Source organism: Oncorhynchus nerka, linkage group LG6 (genome assembly GCF_034236695.1).
Source record: "Oncorhynchus nerka isolate Pitt River linkage group LG6, Oner_Uvic_2.0, whole genome shotgun sequence".
NCBI classification, from domain to species: domain Eukaryota; kingdom Metazoa; phylum Chordata; class Actinopteri; order Salmoniformes; family Salmonidae; genus Oncorhynchus; species Oncorhynchus nerka.
In genome coordinates, this window is record NC_088401.1 from 20,465,073 (window position 1) to 20,480,450 (window position 15,378).

The 15,378-nt window shown below is 48.3% G+C and overlaps 1 protein-coding gene across 1 annotated transcript in view; it reads left to right on the top strand.

Moving 5' to 3' along the window:
* The window catches only part of LOC115130156 (ras-responsive element-binding protein 1-like), a 78,174-nt gene extending 63,165 nt beyond the window's left edge, over positions 1-15,009 (top strand). The window contains 8 exon segments of the mRNA XM_029660970.2: positions 2,043-2,187; positions 2,278-2,420; positions 5,835-6,024; positions 6,707-9,020; positions 9,023-9,427; positions 9,788-9,946; positions 10,478-11,278; positions 11,389-15,009. Coding sequence (XP_029516830.2) covers positions 2,043-2,187; positions 2,278-2,420; positions 5,835-6,024; positions 6,707-9,020; positions 9,023-9,427; positions 9,788-9,946; positions 10,478-11,278; positions 11,389-12,044 — 4,813 coding nt within the window. The 3' untranslated portion in view covers positions 12,045-15,009.
* The last annotated feature ends 369 nt before the right edge of the window (positions 15,010-15,378 follow it).

Genomic DNA, 15,378 nt, shown 5'->3' on the forward strand with positions numbered 1-15,378 from the left:
GACATGTGGCCTATTTGAAATGATGAGTGCTTCTTAAGTCACCTTTTCCTGTTTTAAGAAATACTTTTCATAAAAATTATATGGTTTGGTTTCAATACTTCAAAATCAAATGGTAGGTTCAGGTAGTCACAAAAATAGTGTTGCTTAAATGGGGATTCTAATGAATGGATTGAATTCGGAACAGCATTTTTTTTTTTTTTGTGAGCGAGAAGCGGGATTTCCGACCGCTCAACCCCGCTCACATACTCTGGCGTGTGCGTGCGGAGATTATTGAGCCCAGCTCCCCGATCTGGCAACCCTCCAAGCTCTCTTCAGTAGATCTGAAGTTCTGGGAATGAAATAAGTGGTGTACATCAATCCAGCATTTGTTTTTAGGATCTTTACTGTAATACACCTTTCAAACCATTCTGGTGGCAGAATTTGTTGTAACTTCTCAAGGGATATGTTTTGTGTTGCACTGTGATGTTATGCCTTTCATAGACTCTTGTTGGCTCATCTATTAGCACTGGGCAGAACATTTTGCCTGCATGTTATGTGGCTTAACAAGTGGATTATTTTGTTGTTCAGTTGCTTAGTAACCTGGGCCTACTGCCGATCAAAAGCCTGTGACTTGTCTTAATCAACCAATGGGATTTTGTTTCACTGAATCTCCGTCTGTATATTTGGTTAATTCTCTGGCTGGGCAAAGAAGTGGAGGTGGTATAGCTCATCTATCACTGATCAGAAACATTTAGAAATGCAATAATGTGGCCTAAATGAAGAGTAGGCCTGCGGAAGTTGTGAAGTATGAACTCAAGTAAGACCCAAATAATTTGGAAAATATAGACTGCTGTTATTTTCAATAGGTGTCATGATGAAGATCCGCTCAATGTAAGAACCTACGCCTGCTCCCTAACAAGGCAGAGTGAGGGTAGGAAAGAGATGAAACATGATGAAAAGCCGCATGGGCTTGCCTTGGGCTCTGTTTCAAAATGTATATATTTTTTTATATGACCTCAGTTCCACACGTTGCCATGAAGTTGTGTGGGAAACATATTTGTTTTCTTTTTATTATGTTTCATAATATTCTTAGCCTATTATAAAATGTGTGTTGACTGTGATCAGGCTAAGTGTGTCTCGTCTGTTTAATGAACATAATAACTATTGATTGCATGTGCATGCCGCAGCCAAATGGGCTGCACAGACCAGTAACAAATTAAACTTCAAATATTTGATTAGTCTTAGGTTTCTTAGGACCTGCCTAAACGTGATATCCAATTGGTAGTTAGTCTTGTCCCATCGCTTCAACTCCCATACGGACGCGGGAGAGGCGAAGGTCGAGAGCCTTGCGTCCCCTGAAACACGACCCGCCAAGCTTCTTGACACACTACCCGGTTAACCCGGTAGCCTGCCGCACCAATGAGTTGGAGGAAACAACAACTGGTGACCTGAAGTCAGCGTACATGCACCCCGGACGCCACAAGGAGTCGCTAGAGCACGATGGGACTGGGACATCCCAGCTGGCCAAACCCTCCCCTAACCCAGACGATGCTGGGCCAATAGTGCGCCGTCTCACGGGTCACCCGGTCGCAGCCAGCTGCAACACAGCCTGGAATCGAACCCAGATCTGTTGTGACGCCTCTAGCACTGTGATGCAGTGACTGAGACCGCTGCGCCAGTCGGGAGCCCATGGATTTATTTTTTATGGTATATTCTCAATGGATTTATTAAAATGGACGCCGACCCACATCTTCACACCACTACTGCCACTCGTCCCCAGCATGCCGACACACGCACGGGCCATATACAAAAGGCATGTTCAGGCAAGAATGTGGTAAAAGTGTGTCTGTTTGTAAAGGGTCATATAAAAAAAAAATATATAACGACCATAGTTGTAGCCTGAGTGCCAGTCTTTTTCTGCTCTCCTGCCAACTCTTAATGGAATTGTCATGCCAAATAGCTTGCCAATGGAACCTGGCTATAGGAGTTTGCTTTAAAGCACAAACTGATCTGGGACCTGGCTACTTGTTCTGATATCTTTTCTCCTTCTCTCCTCCCTGCAGACACATGAAGATCCACGACAAAGACCCAGCCGGCGTCATTCCTATTAGCCCCCCCTCGCCCACCAAGAGACGCCGCCCCTCCGCCAAGAGGAGGTCAGCCATGGACGAGGACACAGAGCGAGGCGACGAACTGCCCAACAAAAAGGTAATGCACACATACACACACACACAGTCCACTCCACCGCATTACATTCCCAGTTAAGTCATTGTTATTGTTACTTGTGTGTGTGTCAAGGTGCTAGAGGAGAGTGTGTTGGAGGAACTGGGATCAGGCCAGGGGGATGATGAGGTGTTGCCGTGCCCGATCTGCTTCAAGACCTTTGGCTGCAAATACGACCTGGAAGTCCACATGGACACACACCCTGACACCACTCTCAGGTACTAGAGCCTAAAACACACACACACACACACACACACAGTGGAATTACATTGATGGCATAAACGCAATACAACACTCTGCGTGTAGTTGATGTAAGAGTTAATAAATTGTCACCAAAATATCAAGCAAATCAACAGTTAGAATTAATGACAGAATGTATGGTGATAAATCCTGTAACAGTAGTGGTTATAAAGCCCCCCCCAATGTCAGGGTTCAATGCTAGGGTCACAGGCCGAATGACCTCTGCCCTCTCTCCACCCAGGTCCTAAAGACATGGTTCTCCATCACACTGCTAAAGGCCACCTCTGTGGCATATTACTCATTGGGAAGACATTTGCATTTAAAATTGTTTTAAACGCTTTGTTATCATGGATTAACCCATCAAATCACCTTCAGACGAAATGTTTCACTTGACAGAGTTTAACTTCAAAGCACTGTGCTGCAAGGCCAATTTTGACCCCTCTCTTCAGGCCCTGAGGCCTAAAAAGTGGGAAAAGTCGTCAGGAAGGCTATCCCCGGAAAGGGCGGGAGGGATGGAGTTGGGGGTTTAATGAGTCAGAGGGGAGGCGTCGTGATGCGGTTGGCTGGACAACGGAAGGGGGGAGGGGAGCGGTTTTCCATGGACAAATCACGATCTCCAGATCACCATAGCGACTCAATTCCAAACTCAAACCCCAACTTGGGTTGAATGGATAGCCGCGCATAACTCACACATAGGAATGTATTTGTCTGAACTGAAAAGGAGACAGATGCAGCTTTCTGTAGTTGAGTTGGGCAGCAATCTGATTATTGTAGGAAGTGCTGCAAATTTAGCCCTAATCCCAGTTAATCACAAGAGTTGAGAGGGCCAGTTAATAGGATATGGCTGCACTGGCTGGCTTGGGTACCCCGGTGTACACGATTTCTAAGAAGCTGAAAAACGACGCATTTGGCATGCAGTAACACACCGGAGAGACACACACACACTTTCATTCTATTCTATTGAGCCATTTACTTTTATCTTTGTATTATTATATTTTATTTATTCTTGTTGCGTTGTCGAGGAGGAACCTGCAAGTAAGCATTTCATTGGACGGTGTATATACCATGTGTGTCCCATGACTAATAAAACTTGAAACACAAACGTACACAGACTCACAAACGCACACCCTTTAGTTGCAGCAGAATTCTCTGGGCTTGAGCCAACCTCTGTGAGATTAGACGGCTCTCGCAGACCTGTGTGAGAGACCGAAAACACACAGTCTTTCTCACAGGTATACACAAGCACGCACAGGCATACACAATGAATGTGTACACAGAGTACCCACCACATACCCACAGAGGTGTGAAACCACAGGGAATGGAGGAGGGGGCTGGGTGTGTGGGATGAGGGGTAGCTGGGCAGGTGTGTAGTGCTGGGTTGAGAATACACGGAAAATACATTCTGATCCATTCTACATCAATTATATTTAATTACCACAAAAAATCCATGAGAAACGATAGAATGACAAACCAAATAAATACGTAGGCTACAGCAGCCTAGATGTAGGTCTTCTGTCTGGTGGTGGCAGGAATGATGAAGAACTGTAGGCTACAGCAGCCTAGATGTAGGTCTTCTGTCTGGTGGTGGCAGGAATGATGAAGAACTGTAGGCTACAGCAGCCTAGATGTAGGTCTTCTGTCTGGTGGTGGTAGGAATCATGAAGAACTGTAGGCTACAGCAGCCTAGATGTAGGTCTTCTGTCTGGTGGTGGCAGGAATGATGAAGAACTGTAGGCTACAGCAGCCTAGATGTAGGTCTTCTGTCTGGTGGTGGCAGGAATGATGAAGAACTGTAGGCTACAGCAGCCTAGATGTAGGTCTTCTGTCTGGTGGTGGCAGGAATGATGAAGAACTGTAGGCTACAGCAGCCTAGATGTAGGTCTTCTGTCTGGTGGTGGCAGGAATCATGAAGAACTGTAGGCTCTGTCAGCAGCCTAGATGTAGGTCTTCTGTCTGGTGGTGGCAGGAATGATGAAGAACTGTAGGCTACAGCAGCCTAGCCTAGATGTAGGTCTTCTGTCTGGTGGTGGCAGGAATCATGAAGAACTGTAGGCTACAGCAGCCTAGATGTAGGTCTTCTGTCTGGTGGTGGCAGGAATGATGAAGAACTGTAGGCTACAGCAGCCTAGATGTAGGTCTTCTGTCTGGTGGTGGCAGGAATCATGAAGAACTGTAGGCTACAGCAGCCTAGATGTAGGTCTTCTGTCTGGTGGTGGCAGGAATGATGAAGAACTGTAGGCTACAGCAGCCTAGATGTAGGTCTTCTGTCTGGTGGTGGTAGGAATCATGAAGAACTGTAGGCTACAGCAGCCTAGATGTAGGTCTTCTGTCTGGTGGTGGCAGGAATGATGAAGAACTGTAGGCTACAGCAGCCTAGATGTAGGTCTTCTGTCTGGTGGTGGTAGGAATCATGAAGAACTGTAGGCTACAGCAGCCTAGATGTAGGTCTTCTGTCTGGTGGTGGTAGGAATCATGAAGAACTGTAGGCTACAGCAGCCTAGATGTAGGTCTTCTGTTTGGTGGTGGCAGGAATCATGAAGAACTATAGGCTACATGTGTGCACTATGACGGCCCGCTGGAGGCTTGACAACTTTGGCCAATCAGAATGTTGAAAATGAAATGTAAATTCACCAACCCCCTCTTGCGCAGTGGAACCCCGAATTATATGTGAACACTTGGTTATGGCGACACTGTTCTGCGAAGGACACCCAAACCAGAGTGGCCACCGCAAAGCCTGACCCCTCTCTGATTGCCTCTCTCATCTTTTTAAGTGGGAGAACTTGCACAATTGGTGGCTGACTAAATACTTTTTTGCCCCACTGTACATGCATACATACATACATACACACCCCTCTGTGCGCTTCCTCCTAATCTGCAGCTTTTTTTGCAATGAGAATGTGCAAGGAGGCATTTTGTCAACATCTACTTAAGCATAAATAATTTCAGTTTTTCCGGATCACAAGTATCAACTGTGAATTTACGAATACGAGTATGAATATTATTATGGCCATGTCAGGACACCCCTAAATCCCAACCCTGTTCCTGGAGAGCTACCATCCTGTAGGTTTTCATTCTAATAATTAGCTGGTGTGTGTGTGTCTCAATGCCACGCCTTGATAAAGCTGTGTGTAATCCCCCTCGGGCACCTCGTCACAGGGTGGCCGATAAGAGGGCTGGCCCTAGGAGACACTGAGCAGCTGTCCCTCTCAGCGCCTAACGAGGTCCGCTCCATCACTGCCACAGGACGTGCTGAGAGTTATCCACACACATGATTTAATTTACACATGATTTGATTTAAGTGTGTTCTTACACCCAACTACAACACAGCACTACAACATAGTAAAGAAAATCACTGTATAATATAGCATCATATTTCTGTGTCTTGTCTCTAGGTGTGACCTGTGCTGCCTCTCCTTTCGGACCCACCGCGGCCTGCTGCGGCACAACGCCGGCATCCACAAGAAGATGCCCACGGACCCCGGCGGACGGCCCTTCATCCAGAACAACCCGTCCATCCCCTCTGGCTTCAACGACCTGGCCTTTATCGACTTCTCCTGCCGCAAGTTTTCTCACATCGCCCAGGTCAGAGGAGAAGTTATGGACAGAATAATGTTGCTGATGCTGCCAATGCTACTGATACTACTAATTAATATGATTATGAAACTGATACTACTAGTATGTTGGTCATCTCTCACACAAGCAGTTATGTAAAGTAGTTAAGTAAAAATACTTTTAAGTATTAGTTTTCTATTCATATTTGACAACTTTTACTCCATGCATAATAATGTACTTTTTACTCCATGCATTTTTCCTGACACTCAATAGTACTCATTACATTTTGAATGCTTAGCAGGACAGGAAAATGGTCTAATTCACACATTTATCAAGAGAACATCCCTGGTTGTCCCTACTGTCTCTGATCTGTCAGACTCACTAAACACATGCTTTGTTTGTTAATTGTCTGAATGTTGTGCCCCTAGCTATCTGTAAAAAAAAGAAAATTGTCTGGTTTGCTTAACAAAAGGAATTTGAAATGATTTATACTTTAACTTTTTATACTTAAGTACATTTGAAACCAAATACTTTTAGACTTTTACTCAAGTAATATTTTACTGGGTGACTTTCACTTTTATTTGAGTAATTTTCTATTAAGGTATCTTTACTTTTACTCAAGTATGACAATTAGGTACTTTTTCCTCCACTGCACACAGGGCCTCAGTCTGCTCTTCCACACTCTAACCTCATCTGTCTGTCTCTCCAACAGGTCTGGTGTGAAACCAATCTCCGCCGGTCCACCAGCAAGTTCCACCGTTTTGTGTGCGAGGCCTGCGACAAGGCCTTCCCCCTACACTCGGCCCTAGACCTGCACAAGACCACCATTCATCAGCAGCAGCAGCCGTCGCCCGTAGGGGGCGGCCAAGAGATCCCTGCCGTCCAGGAGAAGCCGACAACCCCGCCCCCTCAGGCCAGCTTCCTGGAATCCCTGGGTCTTCAGCACATTTCCCAGGTCAAGCCTCAGCCTTCTGAGGATGAGGTCCGTCAAGCCCAGCTGGACAGTATCCGGGTCATCCAGGTGGAGCCTCCGGACTCCACCCTGCCCCAAGAGGCGGCTTCCACAGCTTCTGGATTTCTGGGCGGCCTGGGCTTGGTGGCTGCTTCGTCCCTGCAGGGCCTGTCCCAGAGGGAGGCCCTCAGCCTGTTCTCCCTGCAGCCCTTCCCCACGGGCTTCCTCTTCCAGCCGGACAGTAGCACTGCTGTCAAGCCTGTCTGTGGCGAGGCTGGCCTGATTGAGCTGGCTGACATCCAACAGATCCTGAAGGTGGCCTTGGCCGCCCCCGGTCAGATGGGCCTCCTGCCGACACTGGCCAAGGCCCCGCACCAGGGAGTGTCCGGCCAGGCCCAGGCGGCCAGCTGCAAGCCCATGCCCCCGCTGAAGCCAAAGCCTATGGTGGCACCGCGCTCCAGCCCGGCTGCCTCCACGCCACTGCCGCTCCAGAGCACCCAGCAGGCTTCCCTGGGCTGCATCAGCCCCAGCCTGCCCCCGCCACCCAGCCAGCTGCTCAATATGCCCCAAGAGTCTTCATCATCATCATCATCATCATCGTCATCCTCCTCTTCCTCGGGCAGCCAGACCTCCCTGGAGAAGATGCAGATGGAGGCGGACTGCATGGGCGATGCCCACATGCCCAATGACTTGACGGAGCTGCAGATCAAACAAGAGGAGGGCCAGGCGGCCGGGGGAAAGAAGGGGTCAGGAGGGGCCAACCGTGGGGGTGCTAAGGCATCCTACCCCTGCCGTTTCTGTGACCAGGTGTTTGCCTTCTCCGGGGTGCTGCAGGCGCACATGCGCTTCCACCTGGGCATACTACCGCACCAGTGCAACATCTGTGACTACGTCGCACCCGACAAGGCCACGCTCATCCGCCACCTGCGCACGCACAGTGGCGAGCGCCCCTATGTGTGCCGCGTCTGCCACTACCCTTTCACCGTCAAGGCCAACTGCGAGCGCCACCTGCGCAAGAAGCACATGAAGAACACACGGAAAGAGATTGAGAAGAACATCAAGTACGTCTCGTCAACCACCACCCAGGATCCTTTGGAGCTGGTTGCTGCCGGCGACACTGCCTGCCGCTTCTGCGGTGAGGATCTAAAGAGCTACCGGGCTCTCCAGATCCACCTGCGCACCCACAACGGCTGCCAGCGCAAGCCCTTTGAGTGCCGGCGGTGCGGGGCGGCTTTCCTGGCCAAGAGGAACTGCATCCACCACATGCTCAAGCAGCACCCAGAGGTGCAGGAGCGGGAGATCGAGGAGCACATCGCCACCCTTCTCCCCGCCATCACAGCCTCCACCTCCAGGGCCAGTCCCAGCAACCCTCTGGCTCTCAACGGCCTCACGCCCAACCCCACTGCCACCCTGCAGCCGGTCAAGGTGGAGGATCTCAGCATCTACTCCTCCTCTGGTGACCTGGATCAGCCCTTGGACTTCTCCAACAAGAGCCGCGGGACAAGCAGCACTGCGGGGAGCCTGACCGGGTCTCCTGGGATCAAACTGGAGACGGTCAGCCCAGCAGCTTACGACTGCTCCATGGAACCTATTGACCTGTCCATCCCCAAGAACCCCAGCAAGAGGCTGAAGATAGACACCACCGCTGTTGCCCCGGTGAGCGTGGAGCGCAGAGAGATCAAAAAGGAGCTGCCCTTCCCCAGCGTACTGGACCACCTCCCCTCAGCCCTTCAGCTGGACAAGAGCACTGAGGAGAAGCTGACGACCCCCCAGTCTGGCTCTTACCAGCTCCCCCCAGTGACCCCCTCCCCGTTCCCCATTGGCACCACCACAGGCCGGGCGCTCCGTCTCAAGCCCCTACTGCCCAAACCAGCCTCTACCTCCTCATCCTGCTCTCTGAAAGAGCTTCCCCCTTTGGCTTCCATCGCCCAGATCATCTCCTCTGTCTCGGGGGCTCCAGACCTACTCAAGAGGGAGCCAGATAACAAGGCTCCTGCCGCCCTCAACGGCCTCCAGACAGAACCGGACCGTCCAGCTGGGGGTGACAACAGCTCAGAAACATCGATGGAAGAGCTCCCCTAGAGGGCTTGTCCAGAAAGCGCACTAGAAAGAAGCCAGTGAGCCAGGCCAAGACTATGGCACCTGCCTGTGTGTCCACGCTCGAGCAGGGCAGCGGCTTGGACCTGGAATCCAGTGGTGAGTTCGCCAGCGTGGAGAAGATGCTTGCCACCACCGACGCGAACAAGTTTAGCACCTACCTGCAGACGGGGGCGGCAGAGCTGGGAAGGCGGAACGAGGGGAGACAGAGCCCGGGAGAGGAGAAGGAAGAGAAAGAGTCACCACCTCAGTCTGTGCCGCCCCAGTCCAAAGGAGGGAAGAAGAATGCCTACTCCAACTCAGTGCAGAAGATGACCTGTCCCTTCTGCCCCCGGGTCTTCCCCTGGGCCAGCTCCCTGCAGAGACACATGCTCACACACACTGGTGAGCCATCGGGAAACACACACGCGCACACACACATACACACACAGCTGACTGAGACAGATTGGATAACTCCCCAAATACCCAACACACAGCTGTCATAATAAGTCATGTTGAAATACTGTGTAAATAGACAAGTCACAACGATGCAATGATACCTGGAAGATACTGTTCAGTAATGTAGAAAAACGTTATACAAGATAACTCATTCATTTCTTGGAATTGTACTATTCATTTGACAGGTTTTTCTAAAGGGTCTAACTGCGTGCATTTTGCATATTTAAAACTTCCTGTGGGTCCACAACATGTCCCTAATACTTCTTATGTGACGTTCAGTCTTCTCTAATGTGCTGTCGGCTACAGGTCAGAAGCCCTTCCCCTGTCCCAAATGTGACGCCTTCTTCTCCACCAAGTCCAACTGTGAGCGCCACCTGCTGCGCAAGCACGGCGTGACCAACCGCTCTCTGCGCCGCAACGGCCAAGTATCCAAGAACGGCGATGAGGGTTCACACGACAGCGCAGGTAAGAAACTGTATTGTACTGTATTATAGTATACGGTATTGTAGTATGCGGTATTGTAGTATACTGTATTGTAGTGTACGGTATTGTAATATTCGGTATTGTACTGTATTATAGTATGCGGTATTGGAATATACGGTATTGTACTGTATTGTAGTATGCGGTATTGTAGTGTACGGTATTGTAATATTCGGTATTGTACTGTATTGTAGTATACGGTATTGTACTGTATTGTAGTATGCGGTATTCTAGTATGCGGTATTGTAATATACGGAATTGTACTATACAGTATTATAATATATATTACGGTATTGTACTGTATTGTAGTATACGGTATTGTACTATACAGTATTATAATATATTGTACGGTATTGTACTGTACGGTATTGTAGTATACGGTATTGTACGGTATTGTAGTATACGGTATTGTACTATACAGTATTGTACTGCACTGTACTGTAGTACTGTACTATACTGCTATTCTGTAATAATCCATTTGTAATTTGACAGTCCATTTTGTGTGTTTTTTTCTAGAGAGTTCCGAGAATGAGCAGACTGCAGGAGAGGTTTTGGATCTGAGCAGCATGGACCCTGATCAGAAAGGCGACGCATACGAGTCGCCAAACGCAGACCAAACACCAGACATTGCTGAGCAGCTGCTAGGGGAGATGGAACCGCAACCTAGCAACAACAAAACCAGCAACAATTATGAAAATGAAGACTATGATGACAATGATTCACAGAGCAACAAGAGCTTGGACCTCAACTTCGCCAGCAAGCTCATCGACTTCAAGTTCTCGTCGGATGGCGAGCAGCCTCAGACCTCCCTGGGTGGAGAAAGGGTGGTGGTGGCAGAGCCGGAGAGGGTGATGGACGTCCAGCAGCAGGACCAAGAGTCCTCCAAGTACACCTGCAAGAACTGTAAGAAGAACTTCCGCTACGCCGCCACCCTGGCTCGCCATGAGAAGGCTCACCTTTGTGAGAGTGCACCCCCCGAAGAGTCTTGTGGAACGGAGGGGACCGGGCCAGGCACAGAGCTCCCCAATGCTACTACAGCCACCACCGAGGAGGAGGATCAGGAGGAGGAGGGAGAGAAGGAGGTTCCGGAAAGCGAGGGAGCGGGAAGTGTGATGGACAGCGGCTCGGAGGAGGAGGAGAAAGAGAAGGAGGAGAGGAGCGATGAGGAGGGGGGCTTGGCAGAACCAAAGAACGGAGAAGTAGAGGTGGGAAGAGGGTCAGGAAGCAAAGCAGACAAGAGGAAGAAGATCTGTAACGTGTGCAGCAAACGCTTCTGGTCACTGCAGGATCTGACGAGACACATGCGCTCGCACACAGGTACTAGTTAATTCTATTGTTGTAGCTTTACTTTCTTTAAAGATATTCATACCTGGCCCTGCTCTTGTGTATGTGTGACTATTGATCTACCTGTTTATATTTTTATTAAGGCGAGAGACCCTACAAGTGCCAGACGTGTGAGCGCACCTTCACCCTGAAGCACAGCCTGGTGAGGCACCAGCGGATCCACCTGAAGCCGCGGGGCAGCGATGGAGCTGATGCCAACGGGGCAGAGGCCCCGGCCGGAGACTCGGCTAGCGAGGAGGGAGAGTGCACCCCAACCAGCACATGTCCTCCTTCAGAGAACGAGAGCGAGGGCACTGGAGTGGCCAGGGAGGGAGCTGAGAAAGAGGCCCCTCTACCAGGCTCCACATCCCCGGACCAGTCCCTGTCCACCACTGAACCAGCCCAGTCTGAGTCAGCCTCGGAGGCTGTGGCTGAGCTGCTCATTAAGCCAGCCTCGGAACCTGTTCTGGACCCATCTGTAGAACAGGCCTCGGACAACGTCTCTGAAATAGCTGTAGAACTAGCTGCTGTAGAATCAGCCTCAATAACAGCTAGTAATACAGCCACTGAACCAGCAACAGAAACCCCCAAAGAATCCTCCACAGAGTCCCCCACCCCACAGCCCTCTGATGTAACCCCAGAGAAAGACCCAGAGGGCCCATCGGAAGGCTTCATCCAAGGCCTACTGGAGATCCACACCAAGCCTCCCCGGGAGTTCATCCTACCTGCCGGCGAGGCTCCCTTGGTGGGCGTGGAGTGAGGGAGCCCCAGTCTCTGGTTCTCTTCACGCAGTGGACCACTGTATGTGCCACAGTGCCATAAGATAGAAGTACCCCCCCCCCCCCCCAATAATGCAAGACGATGACATCAAGAAGAAACACCTTGTTTCTAAGTGCCTTACTACTTCTATTTTTTATTTTTTTTGCTATATCTTTATCTACATTTATCTACGGAGGATCTAATTTTATAGCTTTTTATGATGATTACATAATTGTTTTTGGAGTCTATATAGAGATGACCTTTGAATAAGCAATAAATGAAATCTCATGACCGATTTATGACATGATCAAGTGTGTGACAGACGTCAAATAACCGTTATTGTGTATTTAAACCACAGTCGTACCTTAAACAATGCAGAGACTGAGTCAGTTCACAGCAGTGGAGATGGTCACTCATGTAACTGGAAACACCGCTAAAGCAGACAACTGTCAGGCTGTCATAAAGGTGTCCTGAAAAAAGACTGGCGTTGTTCTCTCTCCTTCGTCTTGATTTACTCCCTCATCCCTGATTACCAACGTCTACAGTCTCTCTTTTTGTTTGCAGAATACATGAATGAACTGTGACGTGATTTGGTGTGAGGGGACAGGTGACTCAAAGAAAACAGACTTGACAATGGATAACCTGGCGCAACCGAGAACTCTGCTTTTGTCTTTGGTTTTTAACATGCCCTCTTCCCATAGGTTCTCTATCTTTTCAGAAGTAATATGGGCAATATTTGCCTGAACAGTGTGTTTTTTCAGAATCATTCTCATTTAATTCCATGTGCATTGACCATGTTGCATTTGGAGTATTCTGTGTGTTATTCGTTCAGGTGTCGGTGGGGGGGATATAAGGTTTTTGCGTAAATTGAGCTTTTCCTGAACAAAAGGGCTTGATATGTGTATCTTCCCCATTTCTCACCGTCACCCTCTAGCGTTCCTAGAAACCTCTCTCGGAGGTCCCATGTTGTCTGTACTACCACCAGTGTGTCGAGCTTGTGTCCACTTTCCCCTCTTCCCTAGTGGCAACTCATTTTCTTGCCGCTAATTTAGACGTCTTCCAAAAGGACTGTCACTGTGTTCTTAAAGCCTTACCTGTGGTTCTGCTGGGTTATTTTATATACAGAACTCACCTCGTGCTCTAGGTGGAACACTACTCAGTTTTGTCTACTTTAACTTTAGTCGCCCTGCTGCCTCCCGTTTGGGCAATACCCCCCTTCCACCACCCACCTCACCCCCCTTCCACCACCCACCTCACCCCCCCTTCCACCACCCACCTCACCCCCCCCTTCCACCACCCACCTCACCCCCCTTCCACCACCCACCCCACCCCCCTTCCACCGCCCCCTTAGCCCAAGAGTATATTTCCGAGGTGGGACTCAAATGTCAATCATGTCACCTTGCAGGGCTGAATTTTGTAGAAATGTATTTCCTTTTTTTCCTTCTAATTTTCTATAAAGAAACCTCAGAAGCAAACATATGAAACCTCATGGCGCACATATGAACTGTAAGACGCAGGCAGCATCGGCTGGAGGCTGACGGACAGCCACAGAGCAGAGAGCACTGGACTAGTCAGGCGCCGCCGGACAACTACCCATCTGGCACTAACAACATACAAACAAACCTACTACTATTACTACGACAATAAACGGCTAAGCAATCAGAGAGAGAATGAACCGAAGTGAATTTCTGAGCTGTGTTTGGAACTTCAACGTAACACAGAGTATTAAGTGGGGGGGTGTTGACAGGTGGCGAAGCTGCTACTCCATGCAGAAGACTGTCCTTTAGTGGCTGTACCCCGGTATCTCCCCCATCCCAACCCTGCTCTCAGGCACTGGGAAAGTATTGGCAGACTCGAATGCAAAATGCAATCCTGTCCTCAAAAAACACTGTCAAGGGACTCTGCTTCTCTCATTTGTCCCTGTGTGGGTGTGTGATTATGAGTCCCATAAGAATGCACATGGACTGTTTTTATTGTATTTATTTGGAAACCCAGTGAGGGGTGAAGAGATGTGACTTGAGGAGAAGCCATTTATGATTACGACATTGATGCTGCAGAGAATAATGGATTCAAATCCACAAAATGGTCGCCCAGCATCGGCCTGGAACTTCGATTATCACTATTGATTCTAAAGCTTTATGTACACCATTGTACGTGTTTTATAGATTATGTGGATCTATTTTCTTTTTCTTTTCTTTTTTAGTTTGGCAAAGATTTTTTTTTCTTCTCAGATATATATAAATATGTATAAAACTGTGAAATTAATTGTGTATAATGGGTGAGTTTTAGGTTAGTTTTGCATGTAAACCTTTTGTTCAATTAAGGATTTTATTTTTTTCTCTCGCTCTCAGGGTCTTTATAAAATGCATATTCAATACTTCATTTTCCTGAGTTGCAAGAAGTTCTTCCAAGTCATGATTTTATTTGTAATGCTTAACTGTCAATCACTACATTTAGCACTTGATTGTGAACTCAAATCAGGAGAACAGAGAAAATGATGTGCTCAAAAAATGTGCTCAAATCCTCGTGGTTGAAAGCGTAGTCAAGACTATTTTCATCAGCATTCTTTTTGAACGGTATACACATAAACAAGGTGTTTTTCCTTTTTTTGTCTCCTTTTGATTCTTAATTTTTATCCCTCACTTCAAATTTCTGTCACCCTTGACCATATTATCCTCTCTCGTTTTGAAGAGGAAATCAAGTCGTGACTCTGTAAAAAAATAAAAATAAAGTGGCTGTCTGTGTCACTGTCTGACGTTCTGACCCGTTGTGAAAGGGAACTTTGCGTCGCTGCTACGGCCACACCAGAACTGACCAGATAAAAGGACCTGGATCAGAACCTTCAATGTTCGCTACACTGCTCCCTCCCTCCTGGTATTACGGCGCTTCAGAATCAGAAATGTAAGCTGTTCTGTATTGAAAAAATGAAAGCAATAAAGATATATTAAGGAAAGGTGTGAATCAAACTGGCCTGGTGGTGTTTTTTTGTCTAGCCCAAACTGACCGATCACTGGTACGTGGTTCACACTGTGGCCCAGTACACGCTCTGCTTGCACAACACATCTGACAACAGTTGTGATACCACAGTTTTGTCCTTAAACAATTACACAGCTGTTTTGGAGACACCTCACAATGATTTATGTATCACAAAAATATTGGTTGTCACAACCATGGTGTCAAGTATGTGTACAACCTGATTACTTGGCGTCAAGGTTCAAACTGAGTCAGACCGAGGTACTATGTGTTGGGCTGGCCTGCTTACACATCCACCATAGTTGCTTGAACAGTGTTGGAAAGCATGTGAACAATGTGAAAATAAAATATCCAAGCCAGCC